This window comes from Peromyscus californicus, unplaced genomic scaffold, assembly GCF_007827085.1.
Source record: "Peromyscus californicus insignis strain IS unplaced genomic scaffold, ASM782708v3 Scaffold_3__1_contigs__length_106647218, whole genome shotgun sequence".
Lineage (NCBI taxonomy): Eukaryota > Metazoa > Chordata > Mammalia > Rodentia > Cricetidae > Peromyscus > Peromyscus californicus.
The window spans coordinates 96,611,047-96,632,034 of NW_026294551.1; the positions used below are offsets into that span (position 1 = coordinate 96,611,047).

Sequence of the window (20,988 nt, forward strand, 5' to 3'; positions counted from 1 at the left end):
TCCTTTTCATCTCTCAGTTTAATTAAATTGAGTTTTTAAAAACATTTTTATGAATTCCTTGAGAATTTCATACAATGTATTCTGATCATATTTACCCTAGAATCCTTCCTCTAACTCCTTCCAGATCAACCATCAGCTACCTACCTGCCAGCTTTGTTCCTGCTAAAATAAAATGAAACTGACAGATTGGAGCTGTACATATACTGCAGGGTATGTGTCCACCCACTGGAGCACAGGAAACTTAACAGAATCCACACCCTTAGAGACTACTGACCCCTTCAGCAGAAACCATCAACTCCCCACAGCTCCTCAGCTAGCGACTAGGGCACATGAGCCCCTTGACCCTCTGTGCTGGAATGTAGACAGGCTTGATCTTGTTCGGGTCTTATAGAGGCAGCCACAGATGCTGTGAGTTCGTCAGTGCAGCGGTCTGCTCTTGTCCAGAACACACTGTCTCACTCTGGTCCTCTCTGCTCTTCTTTCATGGTGTTCCCTGATCAAGGGGAAGAGGGTGATGGAGATGTCCCATTAGTGACTGAGCACTCCATTGGCATTTACTCTCTGCTTTTGAGCAATTGTGAGTTTCTCTGTTAACCACCCTACACTGCTCAAAGAAACTGACAAGGTCAGAGAGCTGCACTAATCTATGAGAGTAAACAGGAATATGGAGACATTTTCACACCCAGTTCATTTAGCATAATAATAGTAGGTACACCCGTGGGACCAGTGAGCTCCCCATCCATGTGGTTGGGCTCATGGACAGATTCACAGTACTTTTTAAAAGTTGAATGAATTTTCTCTGGTAAATAGTAACAAAAATTATGCACATGAATATCCTGATATTATGGAAAAATAAAAGGAGGCTATTCATGAAACAGTGATTTGGCCACCATGAGATCCAGCAATCACCCTCCTGGGTAGAGATCCAGAGGACACAGACAGTGTGTCAGAGGTTTGCTCACAGGCTCACAGCAGTGCCATTCACAATAGCCAAGAACTGGGAACCACCAAGTGCCTGTCAGCTGGTGAACAGGAAGGATGTGGAACAGACACAGTGGGAAACTCCTCAGCCGTCTCCACCTCCAGTTATAAAGTTAGATGTACTGAACAGGAAAGACATGGGATAGACACAGTGGGAACTCCTCAGCCGTCTCCACCTCCAGTTACAAAGTTAGACGTACTGCTCCTTTACAGCGAACACTGACCATGGTCTATGCATGAGTAGCAGCAACCTGTGGCTTACATTGTGCTTTTAGTGACGTCACTCATTCTGTTCATCATTATGATGAACCTGCTGCTTCGTGACAGTTTTAATGCAGATGTGCAGTGTGAAATCCGCGTTCTATATGAGATGGGATAGGGCAGTGGAAGATCTGAATTCCCACCAGGAAACACTGGACAGCTAGGCTCCCCCTAATTCTACTGTCAGAGACTTGAAACTGCAGATCCTGGGAGAGACTAGGCTGGCTGAAAACTGACCCAAACTTCAGCTACTGAGAAGTAAATTTACAGGGGTCATTAAACCTGAACCACACGTAAGTGTGAGTTTCAACATAGAATTAACACACCAGTGTGCCCTTTGATGTTGGTGCAGGTGACTTGACAATTACTCCACTTTAAGTTCTCATTCCAGGATTTTAACCAGGTTTGGCCAGAATTTGTCCTTGCATCCTTCACGAGAGGGTGATACTTTGAGGAGAGGGAACAACTTATCACAATAATGAATGATACGGGTCTCTCTGTGCCCAAATATATCCATACATAACCTGTGTTCCATGTCAGATGGCCAGCTACAGCCACAATGAGCCTGTGCAGGAGACAGCACATGGCCAGACTCAGGACCCAACAATGGCTACTCCTTCACCTGCTGTAAAAGCCTGTCCTTCTATCAGGCACTCTGACTTCCCACAGTCTCCAGATGACACCCACAGGGTCCACATGCTCATGAGTCATGTAACATGGGAGCCTATCTGAATGCAAAAACACAGTGCAACTCTCCTAAAACGTCCTCATGCCAGAACCTGGACACTTGGTCTCCAGAGGGAGAGCCAGGCTAATTGAGACAAGGTTTAAAGCTTCTCACACTTATCCACTGAACTTTCCACATTCTGAATAACTACTGAGAATGCACAGTGGCCCCATGGCCATGTGTGCCCAGCAATCCCCAGTGTTGGGTGTCAGTCATGCTTTACACCCACCACCCCGTCATGAGAAACACTGGAAATCTGGTGCTTGAGAGACTGCAGTTCCTGCACAGGGGAAGCATGGACTTGACAGAGTCCCAGGAAAGAGCAGGCTAACAGAACGAGCTCCCAACGCTGCATAAACTGCAAGTGCATGTGGACAGTGACTTGAGACTTATCTAGACAGGATGATTATTCACAAACACAGTTATTCAGGTGGAAAGTCCACTGAGGATAGGACAAGTGAAAGCATGCGCTCCCAGGATTCCCACACCTCATTCTGGGCTCTGTCTGCAAATCATTCTACTGTGGCTCATGAATGCTGTGTATTTATTCACTACTGATCGACATATTTTGTACTGTTCCCTCTAAAAGTAAGGGCCACTGGCCTTGCAGCCTAACACTCAGCTAATAACCCACCACCCACCACAAAAGATTAGTGGTGCAGAGGGAAAATAGGAAAGGAGGTATGGTTACATTTGGAGCCAGATGCAAGGGGCAGAAGATGGCACCCTGCAGGTGAATGCCAGCAATAAACCATGATGCCTATGGAGAATCTGAGATGCTGAGACACAGGGTGAGTTCAGACATTTGAGATGAGGAGGCAGCACTGTCAACTGTGTGCCTCCTCTCAAGGATGCAGTGACCTCAGGAGAGATGGAGGGCTGCCATAGGATATATGTAAGTGATTCCCATGGAGGTGTCTCTGAAACACTTCCAGCTACTTCCCCAAATCTATGTGTTTCCAAGGATGCTTGACATAGTTTGGGAGAGAATAAGGATGGGCCAAGCTGGGAGGTAACTGAGGCCAGGATGCCCTTTGTGATTCTCAGAATGAAGTGAAGTGAGGCCTCTGTGACCTCACAGGTAAATCTCTACTGCAGAAACATCAGTGTTCTTTGCCTGGGGGCAACACAGAGTCCACCAAGGAGGGTTGGGATTCGAAGCAGGCCCAAGTCTCTGGGTAAGTTTGGGCTGTTTTCTGGGACAGATGCTACCTGAAATTCATCGTGTGAGTGACTCAGTCAGTGTGGGGCACTTCTTCATTGAGGCCTTAAATGGGGAGAATAAAATCTAGTGAGGTCATTGAAATGTTCCTGCCTGAGGACAGCTCATCCTAAGAACTAGAAAGATCAGGGGTCAGACATCATATTGCAGTGGGACTGGTCCCTCAAGACCACAGGGAGAGAACCCCCTTGTCTCACCAGGGAGAGAGGCCTTAAGATGAATCTGCACGGGTGTATCTAGACCAGAACTCAGCACCCAGCATAGGTAACGAAGAAGGATCCATTCCTGTTTGAATGGCCACATTAGACCAGCACGCACAGCTTCTCCAGAGAAGGTAGGAAAAGCAGGTGGGGAAATGCCATCTGCTCGTCCCTGAGGACTCCAGTCCCTGCAGTAGCAATGTTATCATTTGTACTCAGCTGTCACAATATGGAAAGAAACATCTATGTCACCATCAGAGGAAACACCATGAAAGCACTCTACCCTCTGATTCTGTGATTATGAACATTTGCGCTTTGTATGTGTGCTCGTGTGTGTGCTCTGTCTGCAGGTCCATGTCATATGTGTGAAAGTGCTTATAGAGGACACTGAATGCTGTCACGTATCTTCCCTACCAATATACACATTGCTATCTGAGACAGGGTAACTTTATGTTCAGGCTTTGTTCATAAAATGAACAAAGGAAAAGCCTTTCACCACAGGGAAAGCCTTCCACAGTGCTGGGACAGAGTGCTCAGCACAGTTTGGGAAAGCATGGCTGTTCCTCATGCTGCACTCAGGCACAGAGGAATAAGCTGGACAGAGGTGTGGTCAAGCCTCTGTTACCTCACATAATAGCTCATTGCCAAGGTAAAGGCTGTGGTGTTGATGTGAGGGAAGTCAGTGTCTACTGGGGTGGGCCGGGATTCAGAAAGAGTTGCTTGCAGGTGTGCAGTGAGGTTTGGGCTATGTGGTGGGAAAAATACATACAGGATTCCTGGGATGAAGGCCTAATTAACAGTGTGTTATACTGAAAAGTGGGAGGGTGTAATGTGTGAGGCACAATGTGGTCCTTGAGGTGACCTTTAATAGGACCTGTGCTATAGCAGTGGAAAAGTTACAGTATCAGTGGAATGTGTGCCGAGAAATTGTCCAAATAAGGACTCAGAGAGATGACACCCGCAACTCATCGGACGATGAGGCCCAGGGATGGCCACACCCAGCCTGTACTGCAGACTGGTACAGGGTGAAGTTCTGCTGTTGTGCTGTTCTCCAGTGAGTGACACTCTCAGAAGTCATTGATTACCATTGCATGGCCAGGTACAGAAATTTCATGACATTCTGCTTTCTGGGCAATCCTACTTCAAGCTGCATTTAATGGTGGTGAAGGAACAGGTTGCAGGACAAATTTATCAATCAGTTTGGTACCCAGAGCCCAGAAGATGGCATACTCCAAGTCTCATGATGAGAGACACTTGCTGATAACCAGGGCATCAGAAATGATAAACCAAGAACTACACTTTGCACATTGGGACTGAGTATGCATACCTCATCCCCACTAGACTTGCTCTTCCTGGGGGTAAAGTTCCCTAGAGAAAGAGGAGGCATGGGTCTGAGCTTCTTCCAATGAAATGGTCATAAAAGATGCCTTCAGATACTTCCCATAAGTACTAGCCCAAAATATAGCCATGTGCCTGGACAGGCTTTGAGATTTCCCAAACAGTGAGGCCTGGCCTTGTGACCTCACATAGGGGTCACTGTCATGGTTAAAGGTGTGAGCTATATCTAAGGGCAGCAGAGTCAGAGTAGGCAGGGATTTGAACCAAGGAGAATGTGGGCAGGGGTGCATTTCAGGTAAGTGACTGCAGAAAATCCTTTAGGTGAAGAAGTGATCTCACACCAGTGTATGTAGTTGGCAGGAGGATTTCTGGAAGGGCATTTTGAAGGCACGATTCAGTGTTTGAGGGGTTTTAATGGACAAGACAGATGTGATCTTCAGAAGAATTGCAATTCAAAACCCAGAGAGACATCATCACAGAGCAGGTCCATGTATGACACACAGGGACAAGACAGCATATCCAAATCAGGGAAAGAGGCCTTGTGAAGATCTGCACAGCCTCCAATAGCAAGGCATCCTCAAGACACACAGAGGACTACCCTCTACTGTAACTCCCTGTGATATTCCTTCGTGGGAGGGTACCACAGGAAGAAAATGCAGCATGGTGTCTTGATGGGACTCTCTTGTGGGTCTCACAACTTAGAAGCACCAAACATTCCATATGAATTCATGGGCAGTCTCCACCGCATGGCCAGTGAGCTGTGCAACACGAAGGTCTTTTCTAACTCTCTTTCTTCCCTATATATTTCATCTTTCTATTTGTATGATATAAAATTGTATCATCTGGATGGTGGGCTATGGATGTCTGTGTCTGTGCAATTCCCCTGAGGACAGGTCAATGACATGCCATAAAAGAACATCGATATTATCCTCTATAATTATCCACAAGTCTATTTATTGTTTTGTTTTTCTCTTTTTTTCAGATGATGACCATATATGAACACTAATGTAAATGTAAGTTTTGATCTACAAGAACTCAGAATGATCCACTACATCAGCTGTAAGAAACTGGTATGTTTGACCCTGAGGATAGCCAGACCCTCAATGGTAAGATATGTAGGCATGTCCCAGCAGCTCAAATGAAAGAGGCCTTGGGAACTTAAAAAAATAGTGTGAGTGGGCCTGAGCCTGACCCTGAAAGGGTGAGCAGAATGCAAAAAGCAATGTGGAGCTGAGATGATTCCTAACAATATTTTGAATTAGGCACAGAACCAAATGAGGAGAGATGTGGGTCTGGGCCTACCCTTAAACCTCAAGAGTCCCAAAACAACAGAAGAAAAAAACATAGGGATAGACCTATCCATAAACTTAAGGAGGCCGAGGGCCAAGAAAAGAGATGTGAGCCTGGGACTATTCCTGACCCTGAAGAGCCCTGGGCCCTAACAAGGAAAGATATGGGTCTGGGCCTATCCCAGACCCTGAAAAGGCCTGGGCCCTAACAAGGAGAGATGTGGGCTTGGGCCCATTCTTGAACCTAAAGAAGTCTGGATCCTCAAAAAAAGAGATATGGGTGTGGGCATATCCCTGACTCTGAAGAGACCTAGGCCCTCAGAAGAAGAGATGTGGGCCTGGGCCTATCCCTGACCCTGAAGAGGCCTGGGACCTATAAGAACACATGTGGACCTGGGCCTATCTGTGATCCTGAAGAGGCCTGGGCCCTAACAAGGAAAGATGTGGGCCTGAGCCTAACCCTGATCCTGAAGAGGCGTAGGCCCCAACAAGGAGAGATGTGGGCCTGGGCCTATCCCTGACCCTGAAGAGGCCTGGGCCCTAACAAGGAGAGATGTGGGCCTGGGCCTATCCCTGACCCTGAAGAGGCCTGGGCCCTAACAAGAAAATGTGGGCCTGGGCCTATCCCTGATCTTGAAGAGGCCTGGGCCCAAACAACAAGAGATGTGGGCCTGGGCCTATTCTTGAACCTGAAGAGGCCTGGTCCCCATCAAGGAGAAATGTGGGCCTGGGCATATCCCTGACTCTGAAGTGTAGTGGGCCCAGACAGGGAGAAAGGTGGGCCTGGGCCTATCCCTGATCCTGAAGAGGCCTGGGCCCTAACAAGGAGAAATGTGGGCCTGGTTCTATCCCTGACCCTGAAGAGGCCTGGGTCCTAACAAGGAGACATGTGGACCTGGGCCTATCCCTGACCCTGAAGAGGCCTGGGCCCTAACAATGAGAGATGTGGGCCTGGGCCTATCCCTGACACTGAAGAGGCCTGGGACCTAACAAGAGGATATGTGGACCTGGGCCTATTCTTGAACCTGAAGAGGCCTGGGCCCAGACAGGGAGAAAGGTGGGCCTGGGCCTATCCCTGACCCTGAAGAGTCCTGAGCTCTAACCAGGAGAAATGTGGGCCTGGCCTATCCCTGACCCTGAAGAGGCCTGGGCCCAAACAACAAGAGATGTAGGCCTGGGCCTACTCTTGAACCTGAAGAGGCCTGGGCCCTAACAAGGAGAGATGTGAGCCTGGGCCTATCCCTGACCCTGAAGAGGCCTGGACCCTCAGAAGAAAAGATGTGGGCCTGGGCCTATCCCTGACCCTGAAGAGGCCTGGGCCCTAACAATTAGAGATGTGGGCCTGGGCCTATCCCTGACCCTGAAGAGGCTTGGGCCCTAACAAGAAGACATGTGGGCCTGGGCCTATCCCTGACCCTGAAGAGGCCTGGGCCCAAACAACAAGAGATGTGGGCCTGGGCCTATCCCTGAACCTGAAGAGGCCTGGGCCCTAACAAGGAGAGATGTAGGCCTGGGCCTATCCCTGACACTAAAGAGGCCTTGGCCCTCAGAAGAAGAGATGTGGGCCTGGACATATCCCTGACCCTGAAGAGGCCTGGGCCCTCAGAAGAAGAGATGTGGGCCTGGGCCTATCCCTGATCCTGAAGAGTCCTGGGCCCTCAGAAGAAGAGATGTGGGCCTGGGCCTATCCCTGTCTCTGAAGTGGCCTGGGCCCAGACAGGGAGAAAGGTGGGCCTGGGCTTATTCCTGACCCTGAAGAGGCCTAGGCCCTAAGAAGAAGACATGTGGGCCTGGGCCTATCCCTGACCCTGAAGAGGCCTGGGCCCTAATAAGAACACATGTGGGCCTGGGCCTATCCCTGATCCTGAAGAGGCCTGGGCCCTCAGAAGAAAAGATGTGGGCCTGGGCCTATCCCTGATCCTGAAGAGGCCTGGGCCCTCAGAAGAAAAGATGTGGGCCTGGGCCTATCCCTGACCCTGAACTGGCCTGGGCCCTAACAAGGAGTGATGTGGGCCTGGGCCTATCCCTGACCCTGAAAAGGCCTGGGCCCAAACAATAAGAGATGTAGGCCTGGGCCTATTCTTGAACCTGAAGAGGCCTGGGCCCTAACAAGGAGAGATGTGAGCCTGGGCCTATCCCTGACCCTGAAGAGGCCTGGACCCTCAGAAGAAAAGATGTGGGCCTGGGCCTATCTCTGACCCTGAAGAGGCCTGGGCCCTAACAATTAGAGATGTGGGCCTGGGCCTATCCCTGACCCTGAAGAGGCTTGGGCCCTAACAAGAAGACATGTGGGCCTGGGCCTATCCCTGACCCTGAAGAGGCCTGGGCCCAAACAACAAGAGATGTGGGCCTGGGCCTATCCCTGAACCTGAAGAGGCCTGGGCCCTAACAAGGAGAGATGTAGGCCTGGGCCTATCCCTGACACTAAAGAGGCCTTGGCCCTCAGAAGAAGAGATGTGGGCCTGGACATATCCCTGACCCTGAAGAGGCCTGGGCCCTCAGAAGAAGAGATGTGGGCCTGGGCCTATCCCTGATCCTGAAGAGTCCTGGGCCCTCAGAAGAAGAGATGTGGGCCTGGGCCTATCCCTGTCTCTGAAGTGGCCTGGGCCCAGACAGGGAGAAAGGTGGGCCTGGGCTTATTCCTGACCCTGAAGAGGCCTAGGCCCTAAGAAGAAGACATGTGGGCCTGGGCCTATCCCTGACCCTGAAGAGGCCTTGGCCCTCAGAAGAAGAGATGTGGGCCTGGGCCTATCCCTGACCCTGAAGAGGCTTGTGCCCTAACAAGGAGAGATGTGGGCCTGGGCCTATCCCTGACCCTGAAGAGGCCTGGGCCCTTATAAGAACACATGTCAGCCTGGGCCTATCCCTGACCCTGAAGAGGCCTGGGCCCAAACAACAAGAGATGTAGGTCTGGGCCTATTCTTGAACCTGAAGAGGCCTGGGCCCTCAGAAGAAAAGATGTGGGCCTGGGCCTATCCCTGACCCTGAAGAGGCCTGGGCCCTAACAAGGAGAGATGTGGGCCTGGGTCTATCCCTGACCGTGAAGAGGCCTAGGCCCCAACAAGGAGACATGTGGGCCTGGGCCTATCCCTGACCCTGAAGAGGCCTGGGCCCTAACAATGAGAGATGTGGGCCTTGGCCTATTCTTGAACCTGAAGAGGCCTGGGCCTTTACAAGCAGAAATATGGGCCTGGACTTATTCTTGAACCTGAAGAAGCCTGGGCCCTAAAAGGGAGAGATTTGGGCCTGGGCCTATCCCTGACCCTGAAGAAGCTTGGGCCCTCAGAAGAAGAGCTGTGGGCCTGGGCAAATCCCTGACCCTGAAGAGGCCTGGGCCCTAACAAGGAGAGATGTAGGCCTGGGCCTATCCCTGACCCTGAAGAGGCCTTGGCCCTCAGAAAAGAGATGTGGGCCTGGGCCTATCCCTGACCCTGAAGAGGCCTGGGCCCTAATAAGAACACATGTGGGCCTGGGCCTATCCCTGATCCTGAAGAGGCCTGGGCCCTCAGAAGAAAAGATGTGGGCCTGGGCCTATCCCTGACCCTGAACTGGCCTGGGCCCTAACAAGGAGTGATGTGGGCCTGGGCCTATCCCTGACCCTGAAAAGGCCTGGGCCCAAACAATAAGAGATGTAGGCCTGGGCCTATTCTTGAACCTGAAGAGGCCTGGGCCCTAACAAGGAGAGATGTGAGCCTGGGCCTATCCCTGACCCTGAAGAGGCCTGGACCCTCAGAAGAAAAGATGTGGGCCTGGGCCTATCCCTGACCCTGAAGAGGCCCAGGCCCCAACAAGGAGAGATGTGGGCCTGGGCCTATCCCTGACCCTGAAGAGGCCTGGGCCCTAACAAGAAGACATGTGGACCTGGGCCTATCCCTGACCCTGAAGAGGCCTGGGCCCAAACAACAAGAAATGTGGGCCTGGGCCTATTCTTGAACCTGAAGAGGCCTGGGCCCTAACAAGGAGAAATGTGGGCCTGGGCCTATCCCTGACCCTGAAGAGTCCTGGGCCCTAACAAGAAGACATGTGGGCCTGGGCCTATCCCTGACCCTGAAGAGGCCTGGGCCGAAACAACAAGAGATGTGGGCCTGGGCCTATTCTTGAACCTGAAGAGGCCTGGGCCCTAACAAGAAGACAACAGGGCCTGGGTCTATCCCTGACCCTAAAGAGGCCTGGGCCCTAACAAGGAGAGATATGGGCCTGGGTCTATCCCTGACCGTGAAGAGGCCTGGGCCCTAACAAGAAGACATGTGGACCTGGGCCTATCCCTGACTCTGAAGAGGCCTGGGCCCAAACAACAAGAGATGTAGGCCTGGGCCTATTCTTGAACCTGAAGAGGCCTGGGCCTTAACAAGGAGCAATGTGGGCCTGGGCCTATTTCTGATCCTGAAGAAACCTGGGCCCTAACAAGGAGATATTTGAGCCTTGGTCTATACCTGGCCCTGAAGAGCCCTAGGCCCAAACAAGAAGAGATGTGGGCCTGGGCCTATCCGTTTACCTAAAGAGCAGCATCAGCAACAACAGTCACAACTCCAACAGCAGCAACAACACTCATCTAAAGCCTTTAGTCATCAGCCTTATTGCACACGTCTTGCCCTAACAATGTGTTTATAGTTTTTAATAAATGTTATCTACAATCATGGCTGATCCTGAAACGTTTATTTTGACTCTTTCCCTATAGTGATAACATTGAGCTACTGAAGAACAGGCTGTGATGGTTACTCACAAACAGGAAGTTAGGTAGCTCCATGTATACAGCACATATGTCTATGCTCAGACCTCATCCTGAAGATCAAAGCACCTCTGTCCATGGTTTGTATCCTTTGCCATTTGTGGGAGTCTCTTTAAAAAAGTGGCTGCCCTGAAGGAGTTCCGGGTGCTGCACAGTGCCCTGCAGAGCAGCTCCTCTTACAGAGAGGAGGTCTTTAAGATGCTCAGCAATAAAGAATCTCTGGATCAGATCATTGTGGCCACTCCGGGCCTCAGCAGTGATCCTATTGCTCTAGGGGTTCTCCAGGACAAGGACCTCTTCTCTGTCTTTGCTGATCCCGACATGCTGGATACATTGGTGCCTGCTCACCCAGCCCTGGTCAACGCCAACATCCTGGTTCTGCACTCGGTAGCAGGCAGCACTCCAATGCCAGGAGCTGACTCCTCTTCCCGAAGCATGCCCTCCAGCTCCTACCAAGATGTGCCAGGTGGCTTCCTGTTTGATGGGCTCTCGGATGATGAAGACGACTTTCACCCAAGCACCTGGTCTAAGCCCTCTAGCAGTACACCCAGCTTCTGCCTGGCCTCCCTGGGGTACAGTGGAGCTGCTGGGCCCCGTCCCATCACCCAGAGTGAGCTGGCCACTGCCCTGGCCCTGGCCAGGACTCCAGAGAGCAGCTTTCACGCACCAACTCCTGGCACCCAGGGCCATTCTTCAGGCACCTCGCCAATGTCCTCTGGTGTCCAGTCAGGAACGCCCACCACCAATGATCTTTTCAGTCAAGCCCTCCAGCATGCCCTGCAGGCCTCTGGGCAGCCCAGTCTTCAGAGCCAGTGGCAGCCTCAGCTGCAGCAGTTGCGTGACATGGCCATCCAGGATGACCAACTGAGCCTCCGTGCCCTTCAGGCCACTGGAGGGGATATCCAAGCAGCCCTGGAGCTGATCTTTGCTGGAGGAGGAGCCCCATGAACTTCTAGTACCCGAGTGCCTAGCAAGTTGCAGAGGCGATTCCTACAAGGAGACACTTGTGAAGTTGCCTCCAGCCCCCCACACTCCCAATATATCTGATGGTCTACTAAAAAAAAAAAAATTAAATAAAAAGCTAGTGAAAGGCGTCAAGTAGGTAGGAGCCCTCACCTAGTTATAAAATCACTGGGATAAAATTTCTAAATTAGAGGGACAGCTCCCAACCCCATCCAGTGAGGAAATCAGATTAGCACCCATTGCTACAGAGGTGCTGATGAAGGTCTGGGAGGCAGAGGAGTGAGAGAAGGCTCAGTGTGGATCACAGGACACCAGGCATTGGAAATGGTCTTCCAGTGAGACTCCACAGGAAGATGAATGGACCTCCACTGGTATCCTCTGCATGGTGCCACAACACAGTCACGGACAGATTCATGTCCAAGGAACAGTAAAGTGTGCTCTGCTCCTTCAGCTTGAGAACTAGAGGCTGGCGGGTTGCAGCTCTGAGCTTGCTCCTGTTGATCCTGGGAGGTCTAGGTGGCAGGTTTGTTGGTGTGTTCCATGTTGATACTCAGACACGGGGAGGGTGTCTTGTAGAAATGACATGGAAACTGCACCCATGAAAACACAAACTATGGGAGCCAAAATGAGACAGAAACAAGGGGAATGCCATTGGACGTGCTTTTACGGGTAGGAGGGGAAACTCATGGGGACTCTTCCTGAGACGAGGAGCTATAGGGAACTAAGCATTGCCGATGGAGGGGAATCAGTTGTCCAGAGAGATGAATTCCCCTACCTGGTTATCCAGTACCTAGTATTCAGACCTGAAAACACACATGCGAGCATCACTGAACAGGCGCAGCCTATGGTAGGTTTAAATCTTAGCATTTTTCTGTAAACATCTGCCAATAATGGAAACATGCCGTCATCATTCTGAGAGGGCGAGAGAAGGAAAATGGGCAACAATTGGAGCAAGGACAGTGCAATGGTGTGGTTTTGTTTTCATTCTACAAATTATAAATGTAACTATTTAATGGAAGACTGGCTGGGTGAGATACTCCTATTGTAATATTTATGCAGTGAAACAGTTATTTCAACACTCTTGTCTCCACACCTAATCTCCCTTCTCCCAAGAAGACACTCGCACAGACATTACAACATCGTGTTGGACATGGGGTTCTGTGGTGACAGGGAGAGTTACCTTGAGCCTTTAAATCAGCTGACACCCCAGGATATAATTAATGCTCTATCCTCTCCTACAAACCATGCCACCCACACATATCCCCATCTCTCATATTAAACCAATTCCCACTGTGCGGCCTTCATCTGGAAGGGAAGTAACACAGAAGCGAGGACTGCGAGCAGCTCACTTCTCACTGCAGCAGCAGAACCCTGGTCGGCCTTTTGTTTCAGGTTTATACAGGTACCTGAGTACTGAGTACCAGAGTCAGACTCCAGAAAGCCAGGAATTAGCCTATAAATGTGTTTTTCAATTTCCTAATTATTTTTAGATATAACTCAACTATTTCCCCACACCTCAAATGCACTTATAAGGCTTTTGTATTATCTACATAAATATTAAACCATTTTCACTTTTATGCAAATACTATGGATAGTTGGTTCGTGTCAAGAATAAATCTTTTGAGATGTATGTAATTTACTGTGAAAAACCAATGAAAGGCTCTGGGAACATAAAGAATTTGTTTATAATATTGCTTGTTAAGTTCCATCTAGTACACATTGAGTGCCCAAATCATACAAGAATTCTTAACATGTGGTTTTCAATATCCAGAACATCCAACTCTGTAGTTAACATCATTTTGTCCACTTCTAATACCTGGATTGATTTTAAACCAGGTATTGCTACATGGGCAGTCCTGGCCTTGAACTCACAGCACTCCTCCTTCCTCTCTCCCTCAAGTGATGAGACTCAGGGGCCACCACCCTGGCTCTGTTCCTAACATCTGCAATTAGAGGCACAGCTGCAGATGGAAGCACATGAGCACACAAGGCTTGCACTCTTCTCCCCTGACCTCAGCGTGGAAGCTGGAAAGGGTTCTGCTCTGACGGGGACCAACAACAGGTGGAGTACACATCAGTGCATCAGGACTTGGGCTCCTCTGCCTATCTACCGAAGGTCACACTGATGAGCATCACCAGTGTTGGACACACTAGGAGAAGGATCAAAGAATATACACTACAATTTCATATAAAAGTCAATGAAAATTAATACCTTATGCAGTTCTGCTTTACATAGGAAACAGCTCTTTAAGTCATTTTGGAAAATTCATCTTCTTACCTATATTTTTCAGTCACTAGACTGATTCTACAAGGAAGGGTGGCCTCTGTTTGTAACTTTGTAAATCTCATCAGCCTGGGCATATGGATGACTTATTAGAACACTGTGGTGGTGTCTTTCTGCTCCTGCTGAGCTAAGGAGGTTTCACCTGAACAAATACAGTGTCACTAGCACCCGTGAGTGCTGAAATGTAACACTCTGTCCTGTAAGGGCCACAGGGTAGAGACAAAAATGAATCTTCTTAAAACCAAGTAACTGAGTCTCAGGACTTTCCATCATTCATGTTTTATTTAGGTACCAGGTACTTCATAGTTAAGGTATTTACTCCCCAAAATACAAAGAAAATGAAATGAAATGAAATGAAATAACATTACCTTTCCCCGAAGATGAGGAAACATTTTCAAAGGCCATGTGAAGACACACAAGGCAGCAGTTCACATTTCCTGAGAAAAAGAAAATGGTCGAAAAGCATAAGGAAATGAACTGAGCCCACCCACCACCTGCCTCTGCACCAAACTCTTACTCCACAGCACACAGGGCTGAACAGCAGTGACAATGACGTCCACTGCATAGTCAGTGACAGTGAATTCTCACACGTTTCCTTTAAAGTATAAAAAGGTTTCACACGGATTTTAGCAGCATTAAAAAATGAAATTTTAAATAATATATTTTAATTGGGAATTTCATATATAAACATAGTTTATTTTTTACATAGTCTGCTTCGTTTCTCCAAATCCTGCCTGATCTCACACTCAGCTGCACCATTTTGGTGTCTTTTTTGGGGGGGTGGGGGCAAAACCTACCTAAGGCAGCATTTCACGCCCGTCCTCTCGTGTGTAGGGCTATCCAACAAGATCTGCTCAACCTACCATTGCATCGTCACATTAAGGAAAACTCACTCTTCCTCCTCTAGAAGCCACCAACTGTCAACAGCTTCTCATTGGGGGAGGGGCCACTGAGCTCCTTTCCCTTCCATGCTAGAATACTGACTGGCTTCATCCTAGAGTTCCTAAAAGCAGCAGGACTGTCATGTAAAGTAGACAGAGCTTTATTGCAATTCCAAGACCTCTGGATCTTAAAATCTGTCCACCACTCTTCCGGAATGGTCTCTGAGACTCAGAGGAAGGTGTAATAAATTCACATAAATTCACATTTATGCCTGTGAATGCCACATCTCTGAATTTGGACAGTTCCTGCATTAGGAGACTTCTTTGATGAGGACTGAGCTCACTAACCTGCGAGTACAGAGATGTGAATTCAGAGGCAGTGTGACCTGACATTTAACATAGAGATGTGAATTCAGAGGCAGTGTGATCTGACATTTAACACAGAGATGTGAATTCAGAGGCAGTGTGATCTGACATTTAACATAGAGATGTGAATTCAGAGGCAGTGTGACCTGACATTTAACACAGTAGTTGTGGTAGGCTCACCTGGGGGCCTGCGAGTGTGCCAGCCACAGGTACTATACTAGATTTGCACTATGATGCGGGCTTTTGTTCTTGTGGGTTGGATTTTAATTCCAGTGAGAATGTGGCTCGTCACTGCAGTGTTCTTCATGAGCATGGGCCCATGAGCTCCTATGCTTGATTAGGTCACAGAGGGCAAAACTGTGTGGGAAGGACTAGGAGGTGTGGCCTCATAAGGTGTGTCACTAGAGATGAACTTTGAGGTTTCTCTCTGACTCATGCTTGTTATTCCAAGATGTAAGCTCCCAACTGCTGCTCCAGCACCACGCATACCAGTCGGTTGCCATGATCTCTGCCATGATGGCCATGGACTCATCATCTGAGTCTGTAAGGCCCTAATAACTTTTTCTTCCGTGAGCGCCCTTGGTCCTTGTGTCTCGTCACAATACCAAGTAAATCAGACAGCCATGCCCGTGACATTCAAGCACTATTGCCCCAATAGGTACATCTTGCCACACTGGTCGTCATTTATAGTTCACAGGAATACAGCTGGAGGAAACTCGTGCTGGTCCCATCCATGAACCTAAATAGAGCATTTTTGTACTATAAATCTAGCCACTGTGGAGAAAACATCTTTTCATGACATATTTGATTTCTCTATGTCCTGTGACTAATGCCTGTAGTGTTTCCAGCAGTGGGGTCTTAACCTCAAGTTCTGGTGCACCACCAAGATCAATGGCAATAGTCTGTAACAATCAACTTTTAAAAGTCAATAGCTACACTAGCAAAATTAGTAGTAAAATGCAGGTAGTGCAGAAAAATATCAGCTTAACTCAGGAAATGTTGGAAACAAGGTGAAAACTATTTTCTACCTTCTACCCCAGGTTAATATTTCAAAATAAAGTTATGAGATAATATATGATTGTGTTTCAACAAAACATCATACTTGAAAACATTACCAAAAAATAAATAAGAGGAAAGAGAGAAAGAAGAAAATGTACCTTCTCAGTTCTGTGGGTGCAAAGATACAGAGCAAGATGGCAGCGTCTGGAATCCGGCTTCTCAGATAACTTTCTGTTGTCCTCTCACAGGTAAATGATAGGACAGAAGTCAGAGATAAACACCAGGTTATTACCTGCCACTCAGGTGGCAAATTCACTCCAACAGGCCCTTATTTGCAATGACACCAGTCCTCCATAAGGAGGAGAACATGACCATCTCCCTAAATGTTCACCCCCCGGTGCTAATGCCGTGGTGAGCACACTACCAGCCACTGCCTAATCATGGATACACGGAGGACATATTTTACAGACTGGAACATACACATGGATCCATTAAATGGTTGAGACAATCGAAAGCTTGCCACATGGCCTCCTGCCTCCTGTATTTCCAGAAAGGGACCGAAGCGCACCGGCAGTCACCTCCAAGCGCCATTTGCTCTTGGGGCAAAGAAGGGGAAGAGGGTGATGGAGATGTCCCATTAGTGACTGAGCACTCCGTTGGCATTTGCTCTCTGCTTTTTGAACAACTGTGAGTTTCTCTGTTAACCACCCTACACTGCTCAAAGAAACTGACGAGGTCGGAGAGCTGCACTAATCTATGGGAGTAAACAGGAATATGGAGACATTTTCACACCCAGTCCATTTAGCATAATAATAGTAGGTACACCCATGGGACCAGCCTGGTTATTCTTGCATGGATAGCTGCTAAAGTGCTGCTTTCCTTCAGTTTTCCTTCCCTGGAATTCTCAAAGTATCTCCCATGGTCCTCACTTCATCGTCCTGGCAGGGCCTCCCGAGCTCTCCCCGTGGCTCACTATGCACCTGCAGTGTGGAAAGGTGTGTGACTTTGTGCGTCAAGGCCCCAATGCGCTCATCACCTCCATACACCTTCAGCCCAGGCTGCAGCTTCACCAGCTTCTCATTCCCACCAGCATGGTCCCTAGAAGTCAAACAGGAGGCCTGGGGTCACCTGATGAGATGGAGGGGCTGCTCGCTTGTCTTTAACCCCTGACCAAATGGAATTTTCACTCTGCCTATATGTTTTTCAGTAGAAACAGGCAACCAGGAACCACTTTTTACCTGCCATTTGGCAACACTGAAAACAACTTTCTCAGGTGTCCAGCACGCCCCTGAACAGAGAAAGCTGACCACATACAGCTAGAGAGTCCCAAGCATGGTTCCATGGAACCTGGAGAGGTCCCACTTGAACAGAAGCCTCACTCTTACCACATCTCCTGAGGGGAGGGATTGGGCACCAAGGAGGGGGTGCTGGTTAGAAAGCTCCCCCAGGTAATCCAAATGTGCCAACACTCTTGAGCTATTCCGGGAACTTCTAGAACCATGATACTGCCCACCTGAGGGAAATTTGTCACCACAGGACAGCCAGGGTGGTGGCACCTCCTCGAACCAGGGATTCCCACAGTTCCCCAGGGTGCCCTTTTGTCTTTTAAAAAAGCAAGAAGCAGAGGACAGGGCCATGGTACAGGCACAGATAGGAGTACCCCCACACTGTTGGTCCCTCTCAGCTCCAAGATGGGCATGGGAAACACCTGTCCCCTGTCAGTCCCTTGGATACTTCGCTCCAGAGTCAAACAATCCATGGAACAGCAGGGCTGTAAGATAACAGGGAGGAGCAAGTGACCCGGCTCTCTGCTCCACTGCCTCCAGGCCGGGGATCAGACACAGGCCAGGGAGGCCCATCGCCTCATCACCTACCTTTTCAAATGTCACTACCAATAAGCAATAACACAACTTGATCATCCTTTGAGCCGCAGGCCAAACCTGTAGCTCAGCCTTGGGCTTGACGATGACATAAACATGAGGAGGTGATAGAAAAAGCCAGAATCCTCCACATTTTCAGGAAAGAGGCATCTGAAGTAGTAGTTACTGAGGTGGAAGAGAAAACACAGAATGTGGAAAGTGTTTGATGACTGCAAGGCAGATGCCACCAGATCCCCAAAGGTGGAAGTGTCAGCAGCTGGGAGCCCAGGGAAGGAGTCTCAGAAAACAGAGCAGCTGTAATGTGTAGCACAGGCCAAGGCTAAGGTAAACTCCCTGGCCCGGTGCTGAAGCCTCACTCAGGACCTCAGGCCTGGCTAAACCAGCCACAAAGGCAGTGACTGAGAGGCACAGCTCCAAGCTTTGCTTACACCAGGGGAGTCAGTGGGAGCTCCCGGCTCTGACATGCCCAAGACAGGGTCAAAAAAAAAAGGCTCTGGCTTTCTTCATGGAGTCGTTTAGAAAAGAAAAGTGAGAGCCTAACAAACATTTCTTCTACCTTTGTGGAGCCTTAAAAGATCAAAAAAGCAAGTTCTAGGCCAGCCAGAGACCCTGGCGCAAAAATAAAAAACAAAAGAATAACACAAGTCAGGAACCAGACTTTGGGCAACACTATCCCCAAAGCCCCAAATTCAAGGGCAGCCTGCATCACAGAGTGAAATCCCATCTCAAAACACAAAAACCAACCATAAAACAAAAGCCAATCAACACTTCTGGAAACATAGCCTCCCCCCCACAAAAAAAAAGGTCAGGGTCTCACAGCCTGGAGCTCACTATATAGACTGGTGAGCACTAAACTCACAGAGCCCCACCTCTCTCCATCTCTCCATTTTGTTGTGTGGTTTTTTTTGGGGGGGGGCGGGGCATGTTGTTTGTTTAAGAAAATACTGATGCCTACCTACTCTTCTTTTCTCTGAAATGATAAACCAAGAATTACACTTTGCACATTGGGACTGAGTATGCATACCTCATCCCCACTGGACTTGCTCTTCCTGGGGGTAAAGTTCCCTAGAGAAAGAGGAGGCCTTGAATTGAGCTTCTTCCCATAAAATGGTCATAAAAGATGCCTTCAGATACTTCCCATGAGTACTAACCTAAAATATATAACCCATGTGCCTGGACAGCCTTTGAGATTTCCCAAAGAGTGAGGCCTGGTCTCTGTGACCTCACATGAGGGTCACTGTCATGGTTAAAGGTGTGCTCCATATATAAGGGCAGCAGAGTCAGAGTAGGCAGGGAACCTAGGAGAATGTGGGCAGGGATCCATTTTAGGTAAGTGACTGCAGAAAATTCTTTAGGTGAAGAAGTGATCTCACACCAGTGTATGTAGTTGGCAGGGGGATTTCTGGAAGGCGGTTTGGAAGGCACAATCAGTGTCTGAGGGGTCTTAAAGAACAAGACAGATGTGATCTTCAGAAGAATTGCAATTCAAAACCCAGAGAGACATCATCACAGAGCAGGTCCATGTATGACACACAGGGACAAGACAACATATTCAAATCAGGGAAAGAGGCCGTGTGAAGATCTGCACAGCCTCCAGTGCCTTAGCAAGGCATCCTCAAGACACACAGAGGACGACCCTCTATTGTAACTCCCTGTGATATTCCATCGTGGGAGGGTACCACAGGAAGAAAATGCAGCATGATGTCTTGATGGGACTCTCTTGTGGGTCTCACAACTTAGAAGCACCAAACATTCCATATGAATTCATGGGCAGTCTCCACCACAGGACCAGTAGCTGTACAACAAGAAGGGCTTTCCTAACTCTGAAAAACTAATCGGTCAACAACAACCACATCTTCCTTTTCAGTGAGCCGGCTGCTGGAGAAGCAGAATATTTGCTTGATCCTAGGAATTAACAGAGGCATTAAACATTGTATGTTTAAATATCATCTGCTGTCAACTTCCTAGAACCCCGGTGCCAGTCAAGAATTTCTTATCTGTAACCACCTGTGGTGGGGCACACCTGTAATCCCAGCTCTTAGGAGGTGGAGGCAGGTGCATCTCCACACATTTGAGGCCAGTCTGGTCTGTGTAGTGAGTTCTAGGCCAGCTTGGGCTACAAGGTGAGACCCTGTTTCAAACAAAACAAAAACAAAAAACCAAACTCAAGAATTTCTCAGCCGATTTTCCTGAGGGTCTAGCAGCAGCTAATCTTTCTGCCTCAGTGAAGTGCAAGGGTCCTGCACAAGGCTTGGCCTTGTCCCCTCACAGCTTAAGAGCAGGGGTGCTTGTTGCTGAGTGGAACAGCATGGTACTGGAGCTGTCATGTGGAAGAGCAGAGGATGGTTGATTCCTCTGTGTGACATCCTAGAACTCAGCAACATCATCTAACCGAGGAGGACCATTCTCACCTGCTACCAGTGCATTCATTCACTCGCCCACTCATTTATTACTCAGTCATTCACTCACTCATTCATTCATTCATTCATCCATTCATTCACCCATTCATTCATTCATTCATTCATTCACCTGTTCACTCATTCAGTTACTGCTGTTCTCCCATAGATTTCTCTGCAGCCTCGGAGAAAGGTGTACCTGAGGAAGAAAACTCCCAAGAGAGCCTTGGGCTGGGCTCAGGGCTGAGCTGCTGGCCACACTGACATCTCCCTCAGCCCTCAACTCTCCCCTGAGGCCTCCTCTGGGAGCCTGGGCCAGAGAGGGCAAAACCTGCCCCAGTCTCCCTGTGGCCCAGAGCTGCTCCTGAGGTGCTACCTCTCAGATACCAGGGTACTGTCTTGGCAGAAGCAGCCACCATGGGATTTGAGCAGGGCTTTGGGGGCAGCAGCCACAGCTGCTAGGAGATGAAGG

The 20,988-nt window shown here is 49.0% G+C and overlaps 2 protein-coding genes across 4 annotated transcripts in view; one reads left to right on the top strand and one right to left on the bottom strand.

Moving 5' to 3' along the window:
* Positions 1 to 20,988, bottom strand: part of Nagpa (N-acetylglucosamine-1-phosphodiester alpha-N-acetylglucosaminidase) — a 34,062-nt gene continuing 13,074 nt past the window's right edge. The window contains exons 10-13 of one of the 3 annotated variants that reach the window (XR_008222601.1): positions 16,399 to 17,338; positions 14,363 to 14,431; positions 12,486 to 12,622; positions 1 to 493 (exon numbers count right to left, since the gene is read on the bottom strand). Coding sequence is in view for 1 of the 3 variants with exons in the window: in XM_052759355.1 (XP_052615315.1) it covers positions 19,938 to 20,025 (88 nt within the window). In the remaining 2 variants the exon portion in view is untranslated. The other 2 variants (XR_008222600.1, XM_052759355.1) reach the window with 2 other exon arrangements.
* Positions 5,002 to 11,763, top strand: LOC128122646 (ubiquitin-like protein 7). The gene is made up of 2 exons (XM_052758273.1): positions 5,002 to 5,024; positions 10,807 to 11,763. The coding sequence occupies exons 1-2, from the start codon at positions 5,002 to 5,004 to the stop codon at positions 11,693 to 11,695; spliced, it is 912 nt and encodes a 303-aa protein (XP_052614233.1). The 3' UTR covers positions 11,696 to 11,763.

What these genes read in the sequence shown, in the direction of transcription:
- LOC128122646 (XM_052758273.1), top strand. Translation starts at nt 5,002, where the DNA reads ATGTGGGCAGGGGTGCATTTCAG. An exon ending in TGGGCAGGGGTGCATTTCAG is followed by an intron (nt 5,025 to 10,806) that starts GTAAGTGACTGC and finishes CTCATCCTGAAG; the next exon opens with ATCAAAGCACCTCTGTCCAT.